The sequence below is a fragment of the Salarias fasciatus genome, chromosome 4, assembly GCF_902148845.1.
Source record: "Salarias fasciatus chromosome 4, fSalaFa1.1, whole genome shotgun sequence".
NCBI classification, from domain to species: domain Eukaryota; kingdom Metazoa; phylum Chordata; class Actinopteri; order Blenniiformes; family Blenniidae; genus Salarias; species Salarias fasciatus.
This window is the reverse complement of record NC_043748.1, coordinates 18,716,000-18,743,010: the sequence shown is the minus strand read 5'-3', so window position 1 is coordinate 18,743,010 and position 27,011 is coordinate 18,716,000. Positions and strand designations below refer to the sequence as shown.

The 27,011-nt window shown below is 45.6% G+C and overlaps 1 protein-coding gene and 1 long non-coding RNA gene across 20 annotated transcripts in view; one reads left to right on the top strand and one right to left on the bottom strand.

The window, feature by feature from the left end:
* Positions 1-21,482, top strand: part of nfixb (nuclear factor I/Xb) — a 159,192-nt gene extending 137,710 nt beyond the window's left edge. For 12 of the 19 annotated variants that reach the window (XM_030089893.1, XM_030089890.1, XM_030089888.1 and 9 more), the window contains 5 exons: positions 8,785-8,913; positions 14,003-14,178; positions 15,941-16,088; positions 18,193-18,284; positions 21,396-21,482. In XM_030089893.1, the coding sequence (XP_029945753.1) occupies positions 8,785-8,913; positions 14,003-14,178; positions 15,941-16,088; positions 18,193-18,284; positions 21,396-21,410 (560 nt within the window). In that variant the 3' untranslated portion in view covers positions 21,411-21,482. The remainder of the gene's footprint in view (positions 1-8,784; positions 8,914-14,002; positions 14,179-15,940; positions 16,089-18,192; positions 18,285-21,395) is intronic. The other 7 variants (XM_030089906.1, XM_030089902.1, XM_030089899.1 and 4 more) reach the window with 3 other exon arrangements.
* On the bottom strand, positions 1,731-24,942 carry LOC115387254 (uncharacterized). The gene is made up of 3 exons (XR_003931351.1): positions 24,864-24,942; positions 16,266-16,268; positions 1,731-1,755 (listed from the first exon to the last, which is right to left on the bottom strand). It is a non-coding gene; the product is annotated as an uncharacterized LOC115387254 (long non-coding RNA).
* Between the last annotated feature and the right edge of the window lie 2,069 nt (positions 24,943-27,011).

Here is a 27,011-nt window from a genome sequence, read left to right as displayed (position 1 = left end):
GGGATCAGAAGTCTGGCGGGACGGAGTCGTCCGCAGCGCGCTGAAGCCGTGCGAAGTGTGTCGTCCCGCAGCGTTTTGTGAGAATGCGATTGGGTCGCCATTGTTTCCATACAGTCTGTATGGTCCGTGTTTGGTTCATGTTGGGAAGAGAAGACAGATTTGTAAAGTCATTTGAGGTTCATGAAGAAACTGTGGAGCCTCAGATTAGACGATTAAGGGATGCCAAAGTCACGTGCGTAATGCCATTCAAAAATCACAATATTGTTGTGAATCGAGGTCTCGTTAAATAATTACTGTTAGTCATTTGCAGTGGGAATTACTGCTGAGACAAAAAAAAACACCTTGATTATTTGAATAAGAGATGGAAAGACAGTTTCTGATTCCTCAAAAAATTGTAGTAGAATAAATTAGACCTTGATAGGCCACCAAGAGAGTCCAACATAAGGCCCGTGGGCCAAAACCGGCCCAAAAGAGGCTCCGATCTGGCCCAACAGCAGCTGAGATATCAGTGACTCTGCCCTCACTGAGCCTTGCTGCTATCAAACCAGCCCCAAAGCCACAAGTTTATAAAATAGTAATTATGCAACAGCTTTAGGAGAAGGCTGTTGGGCATTTTGCATTTTCAAATCTGACTTTATGTCGAAATTTTTAATACTTTTTGGGAATAATTGTTTTGTTTTTGAGCAAATATTGACATTTTCATCACATATACTCAAAGAAAAAAACCTTAATGTTTAAATTTTGTGGCTCACTTGAGGTGAAACTGGAATATATGTGGATTCCTGAAATAAATTGTAGCATTTGAGTCATTATGTTAACAAAAAAGAAACATTTTTGGTACAATTAATGATGAAATGACAGTTTAGTTTCCTCATCCAGCTCTGGACGGGACAACTGACGGCTCTAATGGGCCATTTGTGGGTTCCTCAGATTAACGTGGGCCACCGCAGTCCCCGGGAATCACTGGGAAACATTTATACCAAGATACCAAAGGAGACTGAAGGCCTGTAATGAGAGACGTGGTGGGCCGCCACAGACGCAGGGATGGGGAAACAGGGCAGTTGCAACATTCTCTTTAATAAGCATCTTGTTTCTGATTGTGGCGGGAGACATGAGGTTGTGGGGGGACGCCATCGTCTCAGGAGATCTGCAGGAAACATTGTTCAGAAATCATGCCGGTTAAGATTTATAGATAGATCAGGAAGCTGTCGGGAGCTGCTGGAGCCGGTTGTCATTGTGAAACACTGTAAAAGCCTCATCATGGGATGGATTGAACCACAGTCACAGGTAATTCTGTGAAAACGCAATGTTGCATCATTCTAATGAAAAACAAACATGTTTGTTTGTGACGCCACATGGGAGCGAGCAGAGCTATATTTAGCCGGGCGGTTTGGGTGTTGTGATTTCTCCGTCGAGTTGGGTTCCGCCTTCGATCCAGACGGTTATTTAGCCAGAGCGGCTGAGTCGCTCCCCACCTGCCGCAAGGCCTGACTCAACCGCCTCCGAAAAAAACAGCCAACAACATACGACCCAAACAAACACGGCGCTCAGGTGTGTCAGCGGCGGCGCCTTCTGTCTCCGAGACGCGCTTTTTACTCACTGACACGCACATTTACAAACGACGCTCGGGAAACTAAATAGAAGCTTCTGTGATTTACATTCGCATACATACACACATTGGAACACACACACGCACGCACGCACACACACACACACACACACACACACACACACACACACACACACACACACACACTTACACACCCGTACACAACAACAACGCTCCCCAATCTGGAGAGGAACGGCGTTCCGGTCCAGATGGCGCCTCCATGTGTCTACAGCGAGGGGAGCTACTGGGTTACAGCAGACATCTGTTCTGGTGATGGTGCTGGTGGTGTTTGGGAGCGAGAGGAGGGGAGGGGAGAGGGGGGCCTCCGCCTCCGCCGCCGCCTCTGCCCGCTCCGGAGGTGCTTCTCTTACCTGAATGAAGAGCTCCGAGGCGTAGCAGGTGATCATGTAATTCATCATTGGGTGTGCTGTCTGCCGCTCTGGCGCTCCTCCTCCTCCTCCTCCTCCTCCTCCTCCTCCTCCTCCTCCTCCTCCTCCTCCTCCTCCTCCTCCTGCTGCTGCTGCTCAGCGGTGGGGAAGCCCCACTTCCTCTTCCTCTTCCTCTTCTTCTGCTTCTTCCTCTTCTTCCTTCCTCCCGGATAAGGGAACGGGGAGTGGGGTTGTCTGACGGAGAATTGAAGCTGGTGGTTTGTGCACTGTGCTGTGTGTGTGTGTGGGGGTGTGTGTGTTCCTTCTCTTTGCCTGAAGGACGTTTCTTCATGAGCGCTAATGGCAGCGTGGTTGGCGGTTAATGAGGATTGCTGGTGTTTCTCGCTCACCTGGATAAGGAGTGTGCGAGCTCTTTTCTCCTGTGTGTGTGTGTGTGTGTGTGTGTGTGTGTGTGTGTGTGCGTGTGTGCGGGCGCCTGCGAGTGGACCGGTTCGGTGACAGTTAAGGGGGTTTGTGCGGTCGCCAGCTTGTTAGCGTGGCAAGACTACAGGGTCATGGGAGCAATTGGCTGCCAGGCTGCTGGTGCGAGTGTGCCAGGAGCAGGACACCGAAATAATGTTGAACAAACAACTGTGAATGTGTAGATCCTCTCTCTCTCTCTCACACACACACACACACACACACACACACACACACACACACACACACACACACACACACACACACACACACACACAGATTAAGGGAGAGATCAGAGTAACTTCTGTTAGCTTTATCAGACAAAGCTTTCATTGGGCATCTGGGCCTCGTTCGCCGCTCCTCGCTGAGAAGCGGCGTCGCCGCCGATATTTCAGCGAGATACCGGCTAATTAGGGAATATCACAGAGACTAAAAACAATATGTATAATTTAAGGCTGTTTATGCTTAATAAGCTGGTTCTAATTGAAGCGGGGACTTGGTGGCGTGCCGTCGTCCCTGTATGGAGGAGCCGGAGCCAAAGCGGCCGCCTGGGTCTGTTTGCAGAAATACATCGAAAAAACCTCATTTCATGTTGGTATTATATTTTTTTGTGTGAGAATAAGGAGCGGAGCAGGAGGAATATTGACATTTAAGCTGCATTTCCGTGTTTCATGCTGCGTCCAGCTCACTCTGTTCTCTTGTAACTGTGTTATTCTGGCCTTTGGAAAAGCTGGAAGATTCCTACAGAAAGCATGTCGGACAGCTGTCTTCCACTGCAACGCTCCACGCTGGGCTAAATGCACTCGTACAGTTATTATAGTGGAATTTTTACCAGCTGGAAACTCATCAAGAACTCATAAATGAGTCAAAACACCAGCAGGAACTCCTCCATTGTACAAACAAACGCCAATGAATACAATATGCTGCAAAGACGCTTCGCTTCTGACGATTACGTCCGAACTGCTATTGTTTGGTCCATTAGTCACCTTTGAGCGGAGCTCACTACCAGAGTGTGTTTGGGACTGAGTGGGACAGTGTGTTTGACACACTGGCTTGGACTAGAGTTCACTGTACAGTTGAACCAGCGGACATTTCAGTCCAGTGTCATCTGAGAAGTGTGAATGAATGTGTTTTCCATGTCAGTGGTTGGATGCCTGCTTAAGTTGCTTCCGTAAAGATTTAAAACATTAGTTTTAATACGTGCCGGCAAAGGGAGAGTCCCTTACTTGGCGAGGCTGGTGTCAAATTACCGATCAGCCCTCGATATTCAACCTTTTTATGGTCAAACAGCATCAATCTTCAGAAAGTCTCTCTTGTACGTTTGTTTCCTCACAGAGGAAAGACGTAAACTTCAGCATTTCCTTCATCTTGGTCCTGTCGTTCACATATAAACAATACAGTTATTATAATATAGAAAGGCCTTGCTTCAGTTTGCTTTCCCCCCAGTTCAAATATACAAACACGAGAAGAGTCTCCAATAACTTGGTGCATTTTTTTGGGCCACTTTCAAAGTTCTTTCTTGAGCAAAACCGTCTGTATGCCTGTTGTTCCTCTCCAAGCTACAAACGTCTCAGTTTATCCATTCCTCTGCCAGACGTACACAACGTCTTACCTTTGTCCTTTCAGCATCCAGCCAGGTATTTCCCTTTTCTTTGGTGTTTGTTCACGTCAGCAGCTCTCAGCCGGCCCTCTCCAGCTGGTTTTGTTCTTCACAGCATCAGTGCTGCAGCCAAACCTGCTGCTCCTCCAACGCCGTCTTTATCTGCTGCTCGTTTGTTTCCTCTCCTCCAGGAAACGGAGACCTGCGTCAGATTTAGAGCTTAGCTATGCAGAGCGAGGCAATATCTTTTCTTTTTATTATTAAAATGAAGTTACAGACCACCGTATTCTTCAGATTATAAGTGACACTCTTTTTGCAGCTCATGTTAACAAGTGAATTATTAATTTAAGGAAACATACCAACTGTGACCACTAGATGTCAGTGTGTGACAACAGAATCCTGCTACAGAACCACAGTAGAACTTCCATTTTTCATTTTTCTCTTCACTTATGTATGTTACATTTTAGACAGAAATATTGTGTTTTATTCACTTGATGCTCTGCCTGTTATATTAAAATGACTCGAGCACATCTTTAAACATACGTGTGCAGCGAATTTCCTGTTGTGATTTCACTTCATGCCACTAGAGGGTGTGATGAGCAACACGTAGCATTGAGTTTGCTCTCAGTACAAAATGAGAATAAGCAGCAGATTTGAAGCTCACTGCAGGGAAGTGGTCAATAACAAAACTCTGGGATCTTCTCAGAATGATAAACTGGCCATAATCTGAACACACTGGAAAACAGAAAAAGTTTTGACGTCTTTTCCGGGGCCAAAAACAGCAGATTTTTTTACCCCATATTCGGATTTGAACCGGCATACTTCTGGTTACAAACTTGTTTCCTGATCCTCAGAAGATGGATGCAGCGGTTTGAAGCGTTTTCTTGAAAAATGCGATGTTCAGTCAGGGTCATATTTCATATGTCAGAGTTGTTAACAGCTTCACACGCAAAAAAAAATGCTTTTTTTCTCCTCTAAACTTCTCACATGGTTTCACTTCAATAAATCTTCAAATGTTCCAGTATTTCCTCAAGAAAAAGAAAGAACAGAAGACAGATTTGGTTTTCCATTCCTTTTCTTCTCTCTCTCCCAATAATGATCTCAAGTTCCTTCAGATTTATGATCTTTTATATAAAATCATCTATAAAATAGCTGAAACGTTTCGTGTAGCAGCTCTCGGATGGCCGATTGACCCAGCAGCTCACAGAACAGGAAAATTATGTTCAAAACAAGTTTTAGCTTTTAATGTCGTGAAAACTTCAAAACAGCGAGGATTTTTTTTTTTTCTTCCAGTGAAACTAAACTCCTCACATGGTTTTACTTAAATAAATGTTGAAATGATCCAATAAGAAAGAAGAAGAGGCCTCGAAAAGGGAAACGGTTTTGAAGATTTTCACTAAAGACGATATTTTCACTGCTCAGCCGTTACTTTATGACCTCCTGCCTTTTATGGCGGAGCTCAAGGGTGTTGAACATAAGGTCCGTGGGCCAAAACTGGCCCACAAGAGACTCCAAGCCAGCCCCGGAAATGACCACGCAAATCGGAAAAATTCTGAAGTTGAAATTGACTTTTTGACAACATTTCCTGACCCGAGTTTAGATATCAGTGATATCAGCTTCACAGTTTGATAATCATCAAACTCTCTAAAGTGTTTCATTTTTTTTTTTTATTTATTTAATAGAGTCCTCATTTCTTCCTGTTGATTCCAAACTAAAAAAACAATGACAAATCGGTGCTGCTCATGAGGAATTTTCGTTAAATTTGTGGAAATACTGTTAAAATAGAAACACTGTGGGCAGATTAAACGGCCTTTGTTGTAAATGACTCATCACGTTCTGGACATAGTGATGAATATTTCACATGTAGACAGATTTTCAGTGACCTTTTCGTGAAATGTTCTTAATTTCTCTCGACTTTATGCTTTTTCCATTGGAGTTATAAATGACACATAATGACGCAATTAGGTAGTTTTGTGACTTTAAGAAGTGCAAATAGAAACATACCTGTGAAGTATTGCATCCGTGCAAACACGACCTTTTCAACTGAAAACAGAAAACCTTTGTTGTCTTGAGCATCTGTTTACGTGACGATGGTGCTCGGAGCCACTGATAGAAGAACTTTTGGAAAATAGTTTCGACTCTGAAGAAATTAGGAGAGAACAATTTTTCTGAAATGCTAAAGTAAATAGCTCTTGTGTAGATGCGAGAGGAGACGGACAATAGAAACAATGATGACTTCCAGATTGGCATGACAGGAAGAAAATGATCAAAACGGCACCAAAACAATAATCAGGAGATTGTTCAGGAGGTAAATATTGGAACGTGTACACAATTTGTAAAACCGCTACTCCGTTCTTGCTTCATTTTGTTTTTTAAGTTCATAAAGAAAACTGCGACTTATAAAAATGACGTAAAAAGTAAAAGCTGAAACAGCACTTTCTCACCGATTTACCCAAAAGCTGTTCAGTACATAATGTTACTTTTTTCCAGTTTTGACGACATTCTGCAGTAGATTTTACTTTCACCAGAGATTATGAAATCTTTATTTCAGTTTTTATCCATCAGATCATTAAATAACTGTTTCCCCGGAGACGAGTGTTTTAATCTCCATCATATGTAGCCCTGTTCATGGTTACCTTATAACTTGTCTTATTTGTTCCGTTGTCTACCTTTACGTTGTGCATATTTTTTTTAAACTGATGCACAAAGTGAGCAGCAGCTGTAATTTAATTATATGACGCAATAATTACAAGAAAGCAAAGACTGCTGAAATGTTCTTCTGTTTTGGCCGATCTGTGTGCGTAACAACAATACACACACACGCGCGCGCGGTTCACTTTGTTTGGCCGTAAACTGTTAGTTATACGTTACCCTGCTAAAACTAGCACATCGCCAGAAGTGCAATATCGTTACCAGATGGATGCAACTCCTATTTATTTCTTTGCACGTGGATTTTTATTCTTTCATCCCAGAATGCAACCAGCTAATAAAACCTATATCGCCCCCCCCCCCCCCCCCCCCCCCCCCCCTCCTCCTGCCGCACACCTACATATGGAGTCACATGACATGGCTGCTCCAGCATAAGCCAAACTTCTCGGTGCCCGCACGAGCGCAGCTGCACCCGCTGTGAGTCAATCGCGATAAAAATGTTTCCCAGTGTAGCATTTAAAGAAAAGAAGGAAGAAAAAAAAAAGAAAAGCTTTTCAGAAATCTGCTCTGTTGGACTTTATAAGCTTTGCTCATAAAAATCTATTTCCACATCTCTTTGGGCCTTGTTGAAATTACCCCCGTCTTTATTCGAGTGTGTTTGTTTTATATGTGTGAATATTGTGTCGTTTAGTAGTTTACAGGCCTCTTCGCTCGCCAAGCTTGTTTATCGCTCGATTCTTTCAAGCGAATCTGAAGCAAACAGAACATGAGCTCAGAGAGAGGTAATGAGGTCTGCGCGTCCGACCGATCCACTTCTCCGCTCGCTCTCTTCCTCGTTATTCCCCGTTTTATGGATTTCTTTCTTTTCCAGAGTTTTTATTCCAGCGTATATTCAACGCTGCGGTTTCCCCCGGCAGAGGTCAGACGCACCATTTGGCGCTGCTCCTCAAACCCTGAAAGTCTAAATTGCTCCTTTTGGATTACCATACATCAAAATAAATTCCCCGGGTGCCGGCCGCACGAGGCCGGGATCACAGGAGAGAGAGAGAGAGCCGCTTTTATCTGAGGCTCTCACACGTTTGGCCATGTTTCTGGTCCGCTGGTGAGCCGGGTCTGTACTTACTGCGCCCGGCTCTTAACCGAACGGAGCGGCCCTCCAGCCTCAGCCCACATTTATAGACAGAAAGGAGGAGGAGGGGGGGCGGGGGGGACTTTAATATGTTTGTCTGTGTGCCGTCACCGCTCCTCCTCCCATCCTCCTCCAGCCGTCACTGGCGGCTCGCCCGGCGCTTCGCCACCCAGCCCCAACAGCTTGTGTGAGCCAGTGTGTGTGTGTGTGTGTGTGTGTGTGTGTGTGTGTGTGTGTGTGTGATTTGAAGCATTTCTTTATGAAATGCTATACGTCTTAAGACGGTGGAATACCTGACAGGCAGATATGCACATCAGAGGGTCGGTTGATGTGTGTTTTGGTGGGATCGGCGGCGGCGGCGGCGTTGGACGGCGATCACAGTGTTGTCGGAGATCCGTGGCGGCGCTCGTGGTTCCGGGAGTTTTTTTTTTTTTTTTTTTTTTTTTTTTTCTGGTGGTTTTGATGTTTTTTCGCCCTGGCGGACGCGTTTCCCAGCTCTCCTCCTGTCCCTGACGCTGTGCCCCACCTGACCTCTGCCCCCCCGCCTCCCCCGCCCGCCCGCCCACCTCCCTTCACTCTCAACCCCTTTTTTGCTGCTTGGAAAACATGGCCTCTCACCGGATTCCCCCCCTCCCCCCCTCCTCCACCCCGCTGTCTGACGGACGCGGCGCAGCAAACCTAGACCTCAGTACAGATTGTGACGACCCATCTGTATGTTCAGCCAATCAAACAAATCAATGAATGAATCAGCAGATCAATCCATTGATTTCAGTCGGTCATAACCATTTGATTCCTGTAATCAAATCTGATAGAAGTCTGATAAGATTCTTTTCCTTTTTTCTTTTTTTTTTTTTTTTTTGTAAAAGTAGAGTCGAAGTTCAGAAACGCAGCCATGTTTGATTAAAACCTCGTCTCTGTTCTGCCATTCTGTTGATCCCCTCTTTGCCAGGACTCTCGTCGCCTGGTTCTCTTAAGAAGCCGGGGAAATTCGATTTCAGCGCCCTGTCCTCCCAGACGAGGTCCCCCCGCATGGCGTTCACCCACCACCCACTGCCAATGCTGGCGGGAGTGAGACCAGGTGAGACCAACCCAGCTCCCGAAACCCACCCACCCACCCACCCACCCTCCCCGACCCCCTCCCCCGACCTCCCCCTCCACCCGCCCCCTCCCTCTCCTCCTCCCTCCCCCGCTGGTTTCGAGGTGGGGGCGTTGTCGCTGGCTGGGGGTGAGAGCTGGCGGGGTGTGGCGTCCTCTTCCTCATCTGACCCCCCCCCCCCCCCCCGCCTGCTGACCTTGGTGGGGTGCAGGACATTGCTGGTGGCGCCGCTTGCAGGGGTGTGTTTTTTGCTTTTTTTTTTGCTGGGTGGCAGATGGTTGGTGGTCAGATCGGTCGGTAGTCGCCGCCTCCTTTCTCCGGGCGCTCGGTGGTCGCTGCTTCCTTTCTCTCTGGTCTGTGGCGTCTTCAGGCAGCCGACTGCGGCTCGCTTCGATTCGGTCACATGTTCGCTTGGCGGACGGGTGCAGTTCAACGTGTTTAGTCATTTAAACCTGTGTTATCTGGAAGTGAACTCAATACAATCAATGGATCTATCTTAGGAATGTTGTGAAAGACGTACTTTATTTTCACTCAATACCTTTCATTCTCACTTCAATCTCATGATTGAATTATCATTAAATTGCAACATTTATTTTAGAAAATAACAAAATATACCTGCAGTAAAGCAGATTGCACATGGGCCAGTGAGACGCCTTATAAACAGGTCAGTCCCTCACGAATAGATAATATTGAGGCAGTTTAAATATTAAGGCGAGATAGAAGCAGACTTTGGATCTGAAGTTCACGTTCAAATCCCACAGTCGACAGGTTACCTCTGTGGGTCCCACAACATGAACTTTGACCCCAGTCAGCTCCCAACAGCACCTCAATATGGCTGCCCACCACATCCTGCAAATCACATCAGTAAGTAATTTCCCCAACAGAGGATTAATAAATAAAGTATGATTAGTTTACTAATAAGTTTAGGCCACTGTTTACACGATGTTTCAGAAAAGTTTTACGTCTACATGGCAACATTCTCAAAAGGACGTCCATTTCCACGGCAACGACAGAAACACCAAGAACGATGAAGAGAACCAGGCAGCGATGTGGTTTTCTGGTAGCGAAACATTTTTGTTGTTTAGTTTTTGTAATCAAACCACACACACACACACACACACACACACACACACACACACACACACGCACACGCGCACGCACGCACGCACGCACGCACACACACACACGCACAAAGAACATTAAAATGGTGACTGTCAACTCCAAAACTACCACGTCCAGGAGGATATGGACCGGGAGTGTTGACACTCTGGAGCAAAACGTTGTTATTCTCCATCTCCTCACATGTGCAGAAGACCTTTCTCCTCCGGTCATGATGCTCATGTGCAGCAGCAGCGTTTCCTCCGTCCACAGCCTGAGCGATTTCCAGAAGTTGCATTTTTGCCCATTTCACCTTGGGAGCCGTTCTCAAAACGAGTCACTTTTTCAGTGGCTTCAGGCTTCTGCTGTCGTGTCAACAGATCCTTACAGTCGCCGTTATTCAAACACCTGGCATGTTCCGGATTGTTGGAGAAATCCAGGAGGAAACCCATGTATGCACTGGTAGAACATGCAAACTATTGGGAAAGGTCTTGAGCCCAGACTCGAACCGGGGTCCATGGTGGGACCTGCAGTGTCCAGAGTGACTCCTGTGGCTCTGGCTGGCTCGGCTTCCCCTCCACCTCCGCCCTCTCCTCCACCTTCATGATTTGATGAAACGCAGTTTTGTTTTCGGCACCACAACACAATCTGAAGCCGTGTGACAGGACTCTCCTAATGAGTGTTGGAGCCGTGTGTCACAGTGTACTGGTAAGGTGATACTGATAGCTCCTGATCCCAGAATTAATTGGAGCGTTATCAGATTATCACACAACAACCACGTGATACTGCGGGATGCTGAACACGCCACACGGGAGGCGCCAGAACACCAAACTCCACTGAGCTACTACTGGCGGATTTGGCCGTGCGCTCTGAATTTTGATGTGCTTCTTCCTATTTTTGGTCATTAATGTTTTTTTCTCCCGCCTTGACGTTGCGGTCGGTCACATGCTGAACCCTTCGTTCCAGGGTGGAAAGTGCGGTTCGGATCTAGAACGTGCGAGGCCGCTCGGATGTCAGTCACATCCAAATATAAATCATCGCCCTCTGCGTTTTATCGCACGGAGACTTTCTCTCCTCTTCTCCCAAAGTGCGCCGGGCGAAGGGGCTCGCTGGAGATAATTACCCATGTGCTTTAGTTCTGTACGAGGCGACATCAAAGGGTTTTTTTTTTTTTAAGCCGCTGAGCAGATGTGAGGCGATGAGGTTGACCGCCGTGTCATTAAACCCTCCTCGGCGGTTGTTGACAGACCCGCTGCCTCTCGAGATGTAGCTACAGCCGCTCTGATCTCCTCACTTACGCGTGTATGGCGTACGTGCCTGCAGCGGCGCACGCGGACGGACGGCGTATCCCAGCGCCCCCCCCGTTTCCCCGTCCAGCGGTCGTAACCCACGCCGCCGGGGTCGCTGCCACGCCGGCGTGGCAGCGACGCCGGCGTGAAAGCGTTCACCACATCGTCGGCGATGTTGTTGTTTTGTGTGAAGGACGACGTCCAAGAGGGTTTGGGGTTTGGAGAAGTGGGCTGGAGGAGCGTGCCGGGGCCGGCTGCCACGGCTTCCACGGAGTTTGTCCCTTCAGTCACATTTAACCATCCTCCATCTGCGTTTGAGGAACACGTCCATCTTTTAAAATGGAAAATATTTGACATTATTAATGTCCTGCCAGCCCTTGTGAAGGACTGTAGCTCTCAAGTCTGGAGTTTCTGACAGGTGCTTCTGTCTGCTGGACTTTATTTCCCTGCAGAATGAACAAACTGAACAAACACACTGCTTGAAAAAGCCTTTTTTTTTTTTTTTTATATCAAACCAAGTGTTGTAGTGCGATCAGCAGGATACGAGTGAAGGCAGCGGTGATTCTGGTGGCACTGCAGTGAATGTTTGTAGTATCTGTCTTCACAGTTGGAATTTGTAGCCGGTCCCTGAGCAGTGGCCACACAGCCGGCTGTACCTGGAGACCAGTGTTATTTCTGCTGCTCCAAGGCTGCTAAATGAGCTTGTAGCATGTAGTCCAGCTAACAATGATGGAAAAGATGTGTTTGTGTGTTGATGACATTTATTTAAAGAGTCATTGATGCCAGAAGTCCGAATGGGATTTTGAAATTTTGAAGATTTTTTTACATTTCAGTCTATTTATCAACATCTGCATATATGCACTGTTTACTGCATTTTTAGCATGTTTGTTTAATTATTTATTTATTTATTTATTTTGGTGCTTTTTCCAATAATAAATTGAGTCTGTTCATCTTGAAGAACTGGTGGAGTGGTTGAACCTGATACACTGGCAGTACTACATCATGGTCAACAGTGTTCAGAGCAGAGCTGCACTGTACACCGCTATTTTATTGTGATTGCTATCTGGAGATGGGTCAGATTTTCAATTTTCCAAATGACAGAATTTGAAATACCCAATACAAATAAAGTCACAAAACATGTGTGATTACCCAGTTAAGGACATTTTAATTTATTATTTCATACCTGTTGTCTTCAGGCTAGAAACTGGAAGCACAAAAATTTTAAAAAAGATAAACAACTAAGTCAGAAAACGTTTAAAATTATGATGAAAATAAAAACAAGCAGGTCTAAATGAGAAGAAAGAGAAAGAGCATCGTTCTAAGATATGATTATTTGCGTAAGTGTATTGATCACAAGTCGTATCTTTATTGCAACGCTGGACCAGATCTGCAGGAGTGATGTGAGTCGAAGGGTTTCTGGGTTCGCCTGACCTGACTGGAGCACGTCGAACAAAAAACAGCAGCTCGAGTGGGAGTTGAGAGGAGATCAGGGCGGGTGAGGGGATTCCCTCTCATCCTGCTTTCCCCACGACCCATCCCGTCCCCGACCCGCCCCCAGACCCCCTCGGCTTGGCCCGGGCCCAGTCCCTAATGAGATTAGCATGGCGCTATAGGAGCGGGGAGACGGCTGCACTCGGGAGCAGGCGGCCTGGCATGGGAGCGAGGCGCTGCCGGGCTCGGAGGCATGAGCCCGTCTGGGGGGTAATGCAGCCGGGCTGGCACCCTCGTCAAGTACACACTCACACACACACACACAATGTATAAGACTGGAGCACCAGAGACTGTTGGCAGCCTGGCGTGGGCAGCTGGGGGGCCTGGACGGGACGGGGTGGGCGTCAGACGGGCACGGCTCACAGGAGAACAGCCCTCTAATACAAATCAAGGAGATTTAGTAATGGATATAGGTCTGACAGAGAGTTCTTTGTGTTCGGTGTGGACGGGCTCGACCAACTGCCCCCCTTTCACGCCTCGACATACATTCAGCTCTGTTTAGTGTGAGTTTCTTCAGATTTTTTTTCCTCCCTCAAAAAAAACAAAAAACCAAACGTGCTTACCGGCCATGTACTTCACACCTCCACACCTTTTCGTACACACATACGTTCATATTTGCAGATATGTGAAGCTGTTTTGCAGATCTGAAGTGTACGTACAGATTAATTCTGTCACAGAGGAAAAATGTGTCAGATAAGGAGAAAAAAAAAAAACGGCTTTACCGTCTCAATGCCAAGTTGCGTCAACGCCAAATGAATCACACTCTGAAAGCAGCGTGCCGGCATTAAGACCGGCTAATTTAAGACGGAGCTCCACGATCTCTTTGTGTTTTGCTTTTTTTTTTTTTTTTCCTTCTTTCTCTGTGCAAGCTGTTTGCATCTCATTTCAAAATGTTGCACTAGCATCACCTGAATCGCTGCACCTTCGGGCTTGGCATTGTGTCGACACCAGTGTGTGCATATGAATACGATGTGTACAAATCTCCGTGAAGCTGCACTGATTGGACGCTCATTGTGGTTTTCACCTGGCAGTCTTTGTTTCTCGGGCGAGAAACGAGCTTTCTTCCCAGCTTTTCACTGTGTGACGTGATGTTTTTGTCACCGTTTGCTCTCTCCGTCCGTTTCCTCGTCTCGCTCTGTCCTCTCTTTTTTTCGCCGCCGGCGTTCCTCTAACACCAACACCTGTGTTCGCAGGGAGTCCCCGTGCTTCAGCCTCGGCCCTGCACTTCCCGTCTCCCTCCATCATCCAGCAGTCTAGCCCCTACTTCACCCACCCAACCATCCGCTACCACCACCACCCTGGACAGGACCCCCTGAAGGAATTTGTGCAGTTTGTCTGTGCTGATGGCTCGGGCCAAGGCGCCGGACAGGTAAGGCATGACTACTACCTTTGATGCGCGTTAGGTACCAGCAGAGCGTACAGTGCTAATGCACAACCTTGCTTCAAGCACACCAAAAGCCAGACAATAGGCGTTTTAATTGAAAAGTGTGAGTTCTGTCGACAAGAATGATTCAAAAATCTACGCACAGCTGCCTCTCCCACAGTGAAATTTAACCACTGCTCTCTACCTAAAGGCTGAATTTAAGATTTTTTGATGTGGCAGCACCTGCTGAAGCTTGAATTACAACCCACTACTGCCTCGTTTGTCCTTCAGTCTTTAGTTACTATCGGTGCATTGGCTTAGGGCCAACAAGAACGCAGAACCTTTGTTGCATTTTGGGGTCCGTTTTCATGACAGCAGTGCTCAGAGCCACTGAAGACTCAGCTTTTTGAAAACGACTCCCAAAGATTCAAGAAACTTCATTGATCCCCAATGGGGAAAAGGTGCAACTTTTTAAAAACACGCCATCACCATCTCCATGGAAACGGGGGGGAAACACAACGTATCTGAAGCACTGCTCCCGCACATGCTCAATTAATATTCCGTCTGTAAGATAAAATACTTCAGGTTTGTAGTGTGCAGAAATAACAAACCGGTACTAAAACATGCAAACTGCAAAAGACCAACAATTGCAAAGCTGAAACTTTTACCACAGTGAGGCTCAAGTTGTCAGAAAACCAAGGTTATCTTTGCATCCTAAAGTGTTTTAAGTTGCACATAAAACCCTTCGGACTTCGGTTTTAATGGTTACTTTCAGTGGTTTTTAAGCTGTGGTTAAATTTCACAGTTTGGTCTTCTTCTGATCATAACTACATCTCTTTAGATTTTTATTTATTTTTTTGCCAAATCAAAGACAGTGTGCTTCAAAATGCATCTCAAAATATGAACCTATACTGTATGTACACACCGTGTGCATGTTAGAAGCTTATATAATGGTGTCAGTCCACCTCCCTGATGGGAAAACACAACCACAGCAACACAAACTCAACGCTCTTCAGTCGGTTGGTCTACAATTCTTTGTGCTGTCTTGTCAATGTCATCTTGCCGTTTCCCGTTTCAGACCCCCAACGTTTTCCCTCCTTCTCCTGTATTGTTCTTTTCTTTATTTCTATTTTCTTTCGCTCCACCCAACCCCTCAGAAGTTACAACCATTCGCACGAGCGTGAATCAGTCACGGCACTCTTCAGCCAAGCATACCTCGCCCTTGTGTTGTGTCATCGTGTTTCTGTTTTCATCTCTAGATGTTCCGATTTTAGTTGGAGTTTGGTCGTTTGGTGGCGGTATCGTTTGTTGGTTGGTTGGTTGGTTGGCTGGTTGGCTGGTTGGTTGGTTGGTTGGTGTTGTGCCTGTGTAGCAGAGTATTCTCCCATGATTTTGATTTCTTGCCATCTTCTGGACGAATCCCAGTCGAATGATTTGCTCACTCCCCTCCTCCTCTTCCTCCACCCGACATGGACCACTCCCCCCACCGTGGACCCTCTCACCTCCAGCTCCAGCTCCCACTCTTATCAAACCTTGTGGTGACTATTATTTTTCACACCTCCATAAAAGAAGCCAGCCGCATACCTCATTCCTTTGGTTGTGTCCCACCACCCACCACCTCCTTCCCCTCTTCTTCCACCATCCCCTCCTTCCCTCCGTCATGGATATTTTTTGGGGCCCGGCCTCCCTGAGCTGCGCCTCATTTTCATCCCGTGTCTTGCGGACTGTCGCATGTCGCCCTCCTTGACCCTATTTGTGTTGTCTGCAGCCAAACGGGAGCGGCCAGAGCAAAATGCCAGGCTCCTTCTTGCTGCCTCCACCTCCCCCAGTGGCCCGCCCAGTGCCCCTCCCCATGCCCGACTCTAAACCCAACAGCACGCCCCCTGACGGCGGACTCTCCTCGCCCACATCTCCGTGTAAGTGACCCCGCAGAGACCGGTCTCAAATCCAAACCAGCACCAAAACAAACAAACAAAAAAGAATCAGACCCTCCCTCCCCGACCCTCTCCGGTGAGACAAGACCCCTGCCATTGTTCTACCTTCAACGTGTCATCAGTGTGTATCCAGCATTTCACGTCCCCGAACCCTCGGACGGCCTGTAGAGATCAGCGTGTGGAGCTTGTCAGAGTAGATCGCAGCCACCGAGAGGTCTGGTGAGCGCTTCCCATCACCGCCGCCTTCCGTGAGACTCCTCAGGGTTCCGTATGAGGCCCCCGCTGGATTTGAGTGGCTCTGCATTGTCTGGTGTGGACGCTGCACTCACCTCGACGGCTCTTCTCATTAATCCTACTTTCCGGGCACAAATTTAGGGCAGTTAATTTCCATGGACTCCAAAGAGTAGAAATGGGGACATTGGTGGAATTATTTTCTTTTTGGGTGATTTTTTTTTTTTTTTTTTTTAACCGTCATTTCCCTTTTTTGTTGGACCAAACTAATAAAGCGCAGGTTGTGCGTTCGGGTGAAGGCTTTGTCAGGCGTGCATTTCCTCACCTATGATAGGAGGGGCACTGGATGGAGCACGTTTGTTTTCTTGTTTGTTTCTTAGCTCTCCTTCAAATTTAGTGTTTCCGTTTTACCCCCAGTCAGTGTCTCTAAGTCTTCTATGTCTTATATATGTATCCAGTTCTTAGAAACACATGGATGTATGCTGTATCTTTCTTCCTGTCGCTCTTCTTCTCGTTCTTCCTCCCCCTCTTTTTTCCCTTCACACGAACTGACTCACATGTACACAACTTCTGCGAATCCCCTCGGTGAAATTCAGATTCTGGAGTCCGTAGGGTACCTCAAACTGCCCTAAATTTGTCAGAGACGTTGATGCCAGTGGGTTTTAAATGTCCCTGACTGATCCTCGGTGTCAGGGTTCTGGTGTGCTCAATCACTTCCAAATGAGTTCATCAAGTGGATTTTATCACTCAGGGAGATCTCAGTTTGCATACCAGATTTTTGGCAAACTTTTCTTCAAGTTTGACCTCAATTACAAACAGCAGCACTTTAAGCTTATCTTAAATCATGCATTTCTTTTTTTCTTTGTTTGATCAAGTTTGCATTATCAGCACATTATTCATTTTTGTTAAAATCTTAATTAAATCAAAGAATGTTCCTTCTTAAAAAAAAATAAAAAATACCATTTTGGATTAAATATCAACTATATTCTTGAAGTGAAACAGTGATAGTGCTCAATATTAACACCACAAACAGAAACATTTACTTTTCGTATAAATTCAATTTACTGTTGAATTAAATATTTCAATACTGACAATGATAAACTTTAAAACATTCTACAATTAACATTGTTGAATATGTTATCATACATATACATATTTAGGCTTAAAAACTGAAGCAAAATACCTCCAGGTATAAAACATTTCTTTATTTCGCACAACCAAACATTTCTTCTTTCACTTATTTCTTGACAACTTTTGAAGAATATTGTATTGTGTTTAATTCTGCCAATTAACCATTATAGCAATGTTATGTTGGCAGTAACTAAGTTTTCCGTAAGTAGTTAGAAAAAAAAATGACGGTCTCAAATATTAGCAACTGCTAGCAACTAGAGAAAATAAAAATCTAACACTACTTCATGATATTTTCATTACTGTTTTGAGAACACCAGTTTACTTTTCTTCTTTTCTTTTCTTTATAAAAGGCCACTAGCACACCTGCATGTTAAATATGATGCCATAGCAAGCTAGCTTAGCGGCTAATCTTAAGGGTTTTGAGCGTAACTTGACATAAATCTGAAATTTCTCCTTTCTGAGTAGTTGCTTAGACTCCTTCCTGGCTTGTTCATTTGTCTCTTGTCATATTAAAGAACTTAAGTGAACTATTTCTGTCTGTATTGCTTTCATGATAAGCTAACAAGCTAACGGGGTAACATGGTATTCAAAGTGTTTTATCTACATGGACGATTTTGTTTCCCCAGAATATGAACTTGTACTTTTAGCGTCCTGCAGGCGGCTGTAGCGCTCGCTCCGTTAGCGTGTCCTCATGTCCTGTGTTGTTGTTCTTCTGTTTCTGTAGCATACTCCACGCCAGGCGCCACAGCTCCCAACAGGTTTGTCGGCATCGGATCACGGGACAACAACTTTCTGAACATCCCGCAGCAGACACAGGTAGGAGTCGCCGCTGCCTGACGGTCTGTCTGGCCGAGTAGAGGAGGAAGACTCGTCTGTTTTGACTGCGATTGCCCGTCGAACTCGGGAAACTTATTAACTCCGTGGACGTGCGCCAAAATATTTCTTATTCCCTCATTCCCTCAAACCTGCTGCTGTTTCCTCTGCCTCTCATCTCTCGCCGTCCCACAGCACACCGCCAGTGTGTGCATTTGTACATCTGTATTTTACTGTACGTGTGTGGTTTACCATATGCGCTGGACTGTTTATTTGGCACATATGGAGCCTCCCCTTCGGGCTGCAGGTCGGCTCCCTTGCTGCCTTTTTCGCTCCCCTCGTTCGCTACCTCCCATCCACTTTTTCATCTTCACTTTCTCCCCGTTCTGAGCCGTCGTGCTCCACCATCTTCCTTCCTCCATGCTGATTTTCTCTGTTTTCCCAGTAACTTTCTCCCTTTCGCACCTTTTTGCTGCTCCCTCCCATCGCCTCGTTCATGCGCCTCCACCATTACCACCAGTACTTTTCTCATTAGTGTCCAACCACACCCGCCTGGAGCCAGCTCAGCTCAGCTCAGCGCAACTCGGCTCCTCGACACATGGAAACCATCTGAAGCCGCTCGCCTGATCCCCTCCCTTTCTCTGCCCTTCGTTCTCTCACTTTTCCTTTCTTTCCATCTCTGCGCCTCCATTTTTGGTACAAGTTGCCTGGACTCCGGGTCGACTCCAGACTCTTGTGTTGTTTAGTGTATTTGATTAGAAATCCTTTTTCCAAACCCAGGGGTATTAATGTTCTTCCTCCACTCTTGAGCAACAAGGCCATTTTTGTGATTTCTCCAGAATTTTTCGAGCTGATTTGGAGTTCCCCTAACATTCCCAAATTGATTGAACACTTACTGAACATTTCATTGTGGATCCTGGATTTGCACGTTGTCTTTGTGCGCATTGGTACCATCATGCCGTACCACTGCAAAGTCTTCCTCAAACCTCTGTGAAGATTCTATCATCCAGATCATAGTATTCCTGATTCTTGTGTAGACTTTGTTTTTAGTTGTGAAATTCATTTCCATGTTTTGGGAATGTTCTTTCAGACTGTTTTCAGTCCTCTTCGAGACCTAAAGCAGGTCCAGTTGTCTTTCAAGACAAGACTCTGGCTTTCCTCAAACTTTGGATACACCTTCTCTGGAAGCAAAAAAAGAAAAACAAGCCTCGACCCAGTAAACACGAGTATATGGACAAGAGTTAACCACATGCGTTTTTTGGCTGTGTGGCGCTTCTTCTGTACAGAGCGGGGTAAAATATCTGACGTGTGGTTTTGCTTTTCAAGGCAGAACCGGCTAACTGTTTACACGTGTCTCCACAACGACACCAGAAAAAAAAAAAGAGGAAAAAAAAGATTAATGAGCCACAGAAAGATCGCTTACAAGACAAAGACCTTGTCAAAAGTGTGTACGTGGTGACTTGAAAGCCTGGAAAGCCTCTGCCCGCCCCTACGGTGGGCTTCTTGCGCACTCGTGTGGCGGGTTCGGGGTACTGCGGCTTTTTGGAAGGGTTGAGGAAGAGAAACGAGATACTCGCAGCGAGGAGCAACAGGGGGAAATGGAGGGAACAGAGCAACAGAGTTTCGGCCCCTTATAGGAGTCACGTCCCGGTTGTCTCGTTACCCCCGGCAACCAGACATGATGTCATAGCCAGTTGATCTTGAATTTGAGAAGCGTTTGCCGGAGAGAGGGGGGGGAGGGGGGGAGGGTGGGAGGGGGGGGGGGGCGAAAAGAAAAGAGGGTGGTCACTGTCTGCTGCCAAGGATTTAGTGGGAGTGTTCACGGGAGATAGATGGATTGTGTGTGTTTGTAAGAGCGAACACACAGAAGGGAGAGAGAGAGAGTAACTAAGAAGGGAGAAGTTACAATGCCCCGAGGCCTGCTGGGACAGTGCCCGGGGGAGCAGGGTGAGCTGGGAAGGGCAAGGAGGCAGGAGGGGGTATTCATGAGACCTGTTAGAGTCAAACAAAACAAGACAAAAAGGCTGCCTCTCCTCCCTCCCCTCCTCCTTCCTGCGAGCAGTTTCCAAGGCTTGACTTCTTGAATGTTGGCACACCGGCCCCCCGCCGAGCCGGATCCTGCGGGCCAAGCGGGGCAGCCAACAACGGCGGCGGTGACCCGTTTCTGCTCCCTGCTCACGCTGAGCCGGAGAGGCCCGACGTGAAGATGGCGCGACTGACACAGAGCGCCAGACTCTCCGTCCCCCCGACTGACCATCAGGAGCCAAGTTCTAGGCATACTGTACCGCTCCGGAGGAACGGACAGACTTGGTGGTAATAAGCTGGGCCGGCCGCCCGGATCACTGTTCTCTCACCCTCTGTATTTAAGAACCAGAGGAGCCAAAAGCCAACGTGCTCCACGGAGTCCCGGACACGGTTTACAGTACAGTGCTTCTGGCCCGAGGCGTCCTGGAGCCAGACACACCGTCCAAACTGGAAATTTCAAAGAAATTCCTGTAGACATGTGCAATACGTGCACCGAGGTGACGGGATGAATCCTCGCCACCTGCATGGTCCCCAACACTTTCTCTCAAACGCCGCCACAAGCCTGACCTGTGCGGTTCCCAGAGAAATATCTTGCCAACTCCTGGACAGATGGCGAACCGAAATGCACTGGAGATGTTGGAAGAACGTCAAGGGGATAACTTCTGATAACGTCAGTGATCTGCTGAGTGTTACTCTGAAGCCGTCAGTGGGTGACGCTTCCAGTTTGCCTCTGTAAAACCGTCTTTCACCTCAGTGTAGTTTCAAAATCTGGGTCCCGGCACTGATGGTCCGTCTTATCCAGACTTGGAGCAGAGGTGTTAAACTCATTTCAGTTCAGGGGTCATGCAGCAGAGCTTCATCTGAAGTGGGCCGGACTGCCGCGATAATGCCGCAATAATGCCATGATGACCTTTAAATTTAAACTGTATAGTTTTTCTTTGTTGTTCTTATTGTTGTTGTTGTTGTTCTTGTTGTTCTTGTTCTTCTTGTTCTTCTTCTTCTTGTCATTGCTCACCTGGTGGTTTTGTTTCTGTTCATGTTTTTTTGGTTTTATGGTCACTGACGCTCTTTTCCTTCTTTCTTTTTCAGTCTTGGTTCCTCTGACAAGATCTGTGCACAAACCAGCAACTAGAATTCTTTCTTTACAATCGGAGATAGAAAAAGGAAACAAAACAAATAAATAGTGAAACAACCCGCAGGATAATAATTGTCCTCCAACCGCCCCACTGACCGACCGGCCCCCCGACTGTCACCTGATATGAAATATAACCGAGCAAAGCAGGAAATTACAGCAGCATGACGCTTTTAGTGGAACTCCGGACTTATTTTACGCAGTCAGAGGGAGGACCCTTTTTTTTTTTTTTTTCTAAACAAAGATGGATGGACTGAAAGCACGAATGGATGGACAAAGAGGATGCTAGGATGAGAGAAGGGGGGGATAAAGGGGCAAGCAGCAATGCAGGCATCTCTCCTCGAAACCAACCAGCACAACACGGCGGCGGGAGGACGTGGGAGGAACCTGTGGACGAGCGGGAAGACGCAGCTCCGCCTACTTCGACGAAGGGACGCGTTTGTGTGAAAGGAAAAACCCAGCAGGTGCAGATTCAAGCTGCAAACAAAACAAACAAACAAAAAAAAAAAATCAAAGCAAAGCATTACTTTTTCCAGTGAAAGCTGCGGTCCGTGCTCCTGTGATGTCTGTCATCACACCCGGACAAAAACGACAACAAAACACCCCCCCCCACCTCGAAATTAACCAATGTTCCCGTCCCTCCGAATGACCATTGACTCCACCAAGCCCCCTTTTTTTCCACCCTTACTACTAACTAGAGAGAGACCATGCCAAAACATATCTTGATCAAGGGTTGCACTACAAGCCGAATCAATTAACACTAATCGTAACGATGTGCACTATTTCACCCGCGGGGCGTGCGAGGCCACGCCCGACAGAAGTTTCAAAGAGGAAGTAAACCGAGGTGCAAGAAGCCTTCACGTGTCCTCCGCACCCCCACCCCGACCCCCCCACCCGACCCCCACCCACCCATCGTTCAGTTCGACAAATCATCGGCCTCCCATTCATTCTCAAAAAAAAAAAAAAAAAAAAAAAAACACACACACACACACTCATTTGCCCAGTCTGACCATTTAGATTGTAGTGTTTTAATCGGTGGTGGTGTTGTGTTACGATCATTTTAAATGCACACACACGCACATACACACAAAAGAAGCCCAGTGAATCAGATACACAATCACACACACACTCGCACACTGACAAATGGCAGTGTGTGTTCATCAGTTTTCACAATAGACAGCAGCTATTGCTTCCCCGTTTTGCCCTCTTGTGATGTAGATGAATGATTTTCTTTTTTTTATTATTATCTCTTGTGTGTTATCTCTTATTTGCATTTATTCCTTTTTTTTTTTTTTTTTTGGATTTGTACTATTTTATAATTGTTTTGTATTTGAATGACAGCACCTTAAAGAGAAACACAGCAGGAAGCGGTGTGTTGAAGCGGTGTAGACAGGGTGGTGAGCGAAGCCGGATCAAGTAGTGCTTGCAAAAAAAAATTACAATTCAACAAATAAAATCCAGGATTTTTTTTTTTTTTTCCCACGGGGAATGAAACTCGATGCCACTCGCTTGTCCTTTACGTTTAGCTGCACCTGAAAATCCAGCACTCGTGTGCGGAACCTAAAGTTGTGATTTTTAAAGGGAGGAACTGGTCGTTTGTTGAGCATTTAGCCGATGATTAGAATCCATCCTCACTAAATAAATACAGCTATTAATGCAGATACCAAAACACCCTCCATCTCGTGAGAATACGACCCTGACATTCCGGTTACTCATACACACGCAAATTTTCAGAATCGTACCAGAATCCTGCCTTTTTTTTACTTTTTTGTTTTTTCTTTTTTGTTTTTTTTTTACTTTTTTCTAAAAGTGCAGCTAAAATAAACCAAATATTGATCCTGCTGTCTCGCAGAACTGGTTGAGAAGCCACAGGTGTCGAGACATCTCAACTCACAGCATCAGATGCCTTCAATCAGATGAACCCATGAGCTCGAGGAGCGTCGAAAAACCAGCCTTAAAACGCGCATTTCCACAGTCAGTGGATGGAAACAAAGGCCAAACTCTGTTTTAATGTGTATTTTGATTGTTTCATTTCATGTCACTGCCATCCGGCTTGAATTAAATGATCTCAGAATCTGTGCTAAGCCATGTTACTCTCATTATAAATCTGAATTTACCCGAACCGCTGCAGAGGGAGGCGATCTCCTCAGTTTTCTCTATTTAGTCCATTTAAAGTCAAAGATTTATTTGCAGGAATAAAGCAAGTTTAAGTTCAGTTTTCAAGTGAAAATTCAAAACTTATCGCGTCTGGTTTATCATAGAAATGACCAACAGCTCCAACTTGTGGACTGGTGTGCTAACTACATTGTTTTAAGGGGTTTGGTGTAAGACAGACGTCATTTTTCAATATCTTGCTTGACGCCAAACTTTATTGAGGCAAAAAAAACACAAAAAAAAACCTTATGGAGCTCCTTTGAAGCTAAAACCAGATTTAACATCACAACTTTCTGAATTGGCTTCACACGAGCTGCAGTTTTCCGTTTCCGGAAACACGCGAGTGGCATCGACGTTTCACACGAGCGCATTTCCCCGGAAGCCCGTTTTCCTCTCGCGCCGTCCGTTCTCAGACGAACCTGCGCCGTCGGACGGCCCGGCGCCGGGTTTAGACAATCACAGGAAGCCGGTCTCACTTCTGGGAACCGAGCGGACGGAGGCGTTTAGCTAGTGGCTGCTGGCGGCGGCGGAGACACCAGCCGGCCCAAGGAGGAGTTATAAAACAGAAAAAGAAAAAAAAAGAGAGGAAGAGTCGCTCTTAAAGTTTACCCTGTTGTTTACACTCCCAGATGAGCCGCTGCTCCAAGAGCAGAGGAGGCCACACTGCGGAGCAAAAAATGGAACGAGGAGAGGATGTGACGTATCTGGTCCCAGAGGGCCGAGGGGCCTCCAGGGCCGGCGGGAGGAGGATCACACTTGTGCCCCCCTTTTTTTCAGTTTTTTTTTTCTTCCGTGTGTGTGCGTCTGAGTTTCGAACGCCGCGCACTTTAAACGAACACACACACACACCAGCACTCCCCCTCCCCCGCCCTCTTATTCTGAAAGGAAGAGCCCTTCTAGATCAACACAAAAAAAAAAAATGCACTAATACAATCACGCCAGCCAACCTTGTGAGTCTTTATTCTTTCTTTTTTTTTTTTTTTTTTTTTTTTTTTTTTTTTTTGTAAGCATTACAGCAGATTGACCACCAACTTCAGTGGACGTGTTACTGGGATGGAAACGCGCTGGTAGAGCACAGATCGCCACTTCTTTAAAACAAACAAACAAACAAAAAAACAACGCCCCCATGAGCCCGACTTGTATTCAAAGGGAAGTCTTAAAAATAGACAATCTGTGGAGGCCTTTATGCTTTTAATCATTTTATATATCAATATATCGACGGATATAATCAACACACAAACACACACACACATACACACAAATGTAAACACACAGACACACACATTCTGATTCAGAACCACCCATCCAACCTCACAAAATAACTGGACTGCCTGGCCATGTTCTTCACTGCAGGGAAAAACGCCACAGGGCCGGCCGGCCCCCCCCCCGGCCGGCGAGCATCTCATCAGCTTGGTAGAGAGAAACTAGCTCCGCTGAACGCCAACGACGGCTAAAGGTGATTTCTTTTCTAATCTATGGAAGTGCCTCTGTATTCCCATTATGCAATTTGTCAAACATGAATTCAGGTTCTTTTTTCTCACATATAAGCTATAGTGAAAACATTTATGACAGGAGGAGGGAAAAGGAAGAAGAAGAAGAAGAAGAAAAAAAAACAGCTCACTAGATAATCGCAAGCATCTTTATATATAATACACATATATATTTATAGATATATACTTTTTTTTATTTGCAAGATAAGCTCTGTGGCAGTCTAGTTATTTTTTGAAGCATGGCGAACATCGCAGGTCATAGGATGCATCTCGAAAAGACAAAAAAAAAAAACAAAAAAAAGTGCTGATTTGAGCTAAAGTACCAGTTTAAACCCACATTAAAGGACATGAGAGGAAGATCCATGGCAAACACAGTAGATACACAGACAGCAACTGATGATGATGATGGTGATTTAAAAAAAGAAGAGCAGATTAGGTTTTGTTGTTTGTTTTCTTGTTTTCGATGGGAAGTATTGTTCTTGAAACTAAATGATGTATGTTGATTGAGCCATGTGCAATGCCTTGGTAGAGGAATTGTGTTTGTTAGCGATTGTTTCGAGGGTGTCAAGCGAAACGAGGGGGAATTTAAAAAAAAAAACCCTCTTCAAGGTTTTTTTTCTTTCTTTTTGTTCTGTTCTCAAGTCCACATGCTCCGGGACTCTAAATACGAGGGCGGCAAGAAAAAAAAAAGAAAAGAAAAAAAAAATCCCAGTCTCTTTGTATGACTAAGTTTTTTGGGGAAATTGTTTTTTTAATTTCCTTTTATGTTATATTTTTTCTCCTTTTATCACTTCTTTTTTTAAAGAAAAAAAACTCTTGATTTGTTTTCAAAAATGTGGGAGGGCTGAAGGAACAATTTTTGCAACTCGTAAAGTATATATCACTATGAAAACTGGTGCTTTCGTAAAGAATAAAGTACGTTCGATCTCTATTATACATAAATGATAGTAAACGAAATTAAGTGTTATCATAAGAAGCAAATTTTTAGGAAAACATGCATTATTCTATTTCTCTTTTTTGTATTTACTGAGGGGGGGAGGGGTTCGTTGTATGAAAAGGTTGTTGTGACAAAAGGCATTTTTCCTCCCCAACCTTTACGCCGCAGCAGGGAGACGAAACAAAAAAGCTGTAAAACCTTGAAAGATGCAAAATTTTCCAACAGTTGGTCATGTTGTATCCTACGGAGCCTGACGGGGGCGCTGCAGGAAATCGCCTGAGTTACCTTGCAGCGATTGTGGCTTTCCTCGTGATAGTTTAGTTCTCTGCATTATTTCATTTTGCTGATTCCTTCAAACTCCTTTACCACCAGAATCACAAACAAAACCAAAGTGCAGTTAGCCGTCCTTGATTTTGGATATTTTTAACAATTTTTTTTTTTTAATTGAATGACTGGCAAATTTCATTAGATCTGAATTCCTGTTAAAAATATCCATGCCATTCCAGATTTTGTTATTACCTTAGTCTCGTTCAAAAACTTCATTATGAGGAGATTTATAAATATCACAAGGAAACTGAAATTATGACGAACTAAACCAAAACACTGCAGAGTGGAATTGCTTAAGCTGCCATGCGTTGTTGAAGTAACGCATGCAATTACAAAAAAAGTAGATTATTGGCTAATCTGAGGTAATGCATGGAACATTTTCCAGAGTTATGCAGATGAATGAGGTGATGCAGAGTACCACCAAAAAAGCTAGACTAATGAAATCCCTCCCAAAAAAAACCTAATGCTAAATGTTTTGTTCAGTTCAAGACGTTGTAATCTAACACCAATTTTCAGGCATTACAAGGCAGAAAACACAGAAGCTAATGCTAACTTGTCACGAACAGATGCTGAATAAGCTAAGAAAATACGAGCTCACCTGAACGCATCGCAAACTTCGATCAAAGCTGCAAGGTTAAAGGTCAGAGCCTGACTTTGACCCCTCC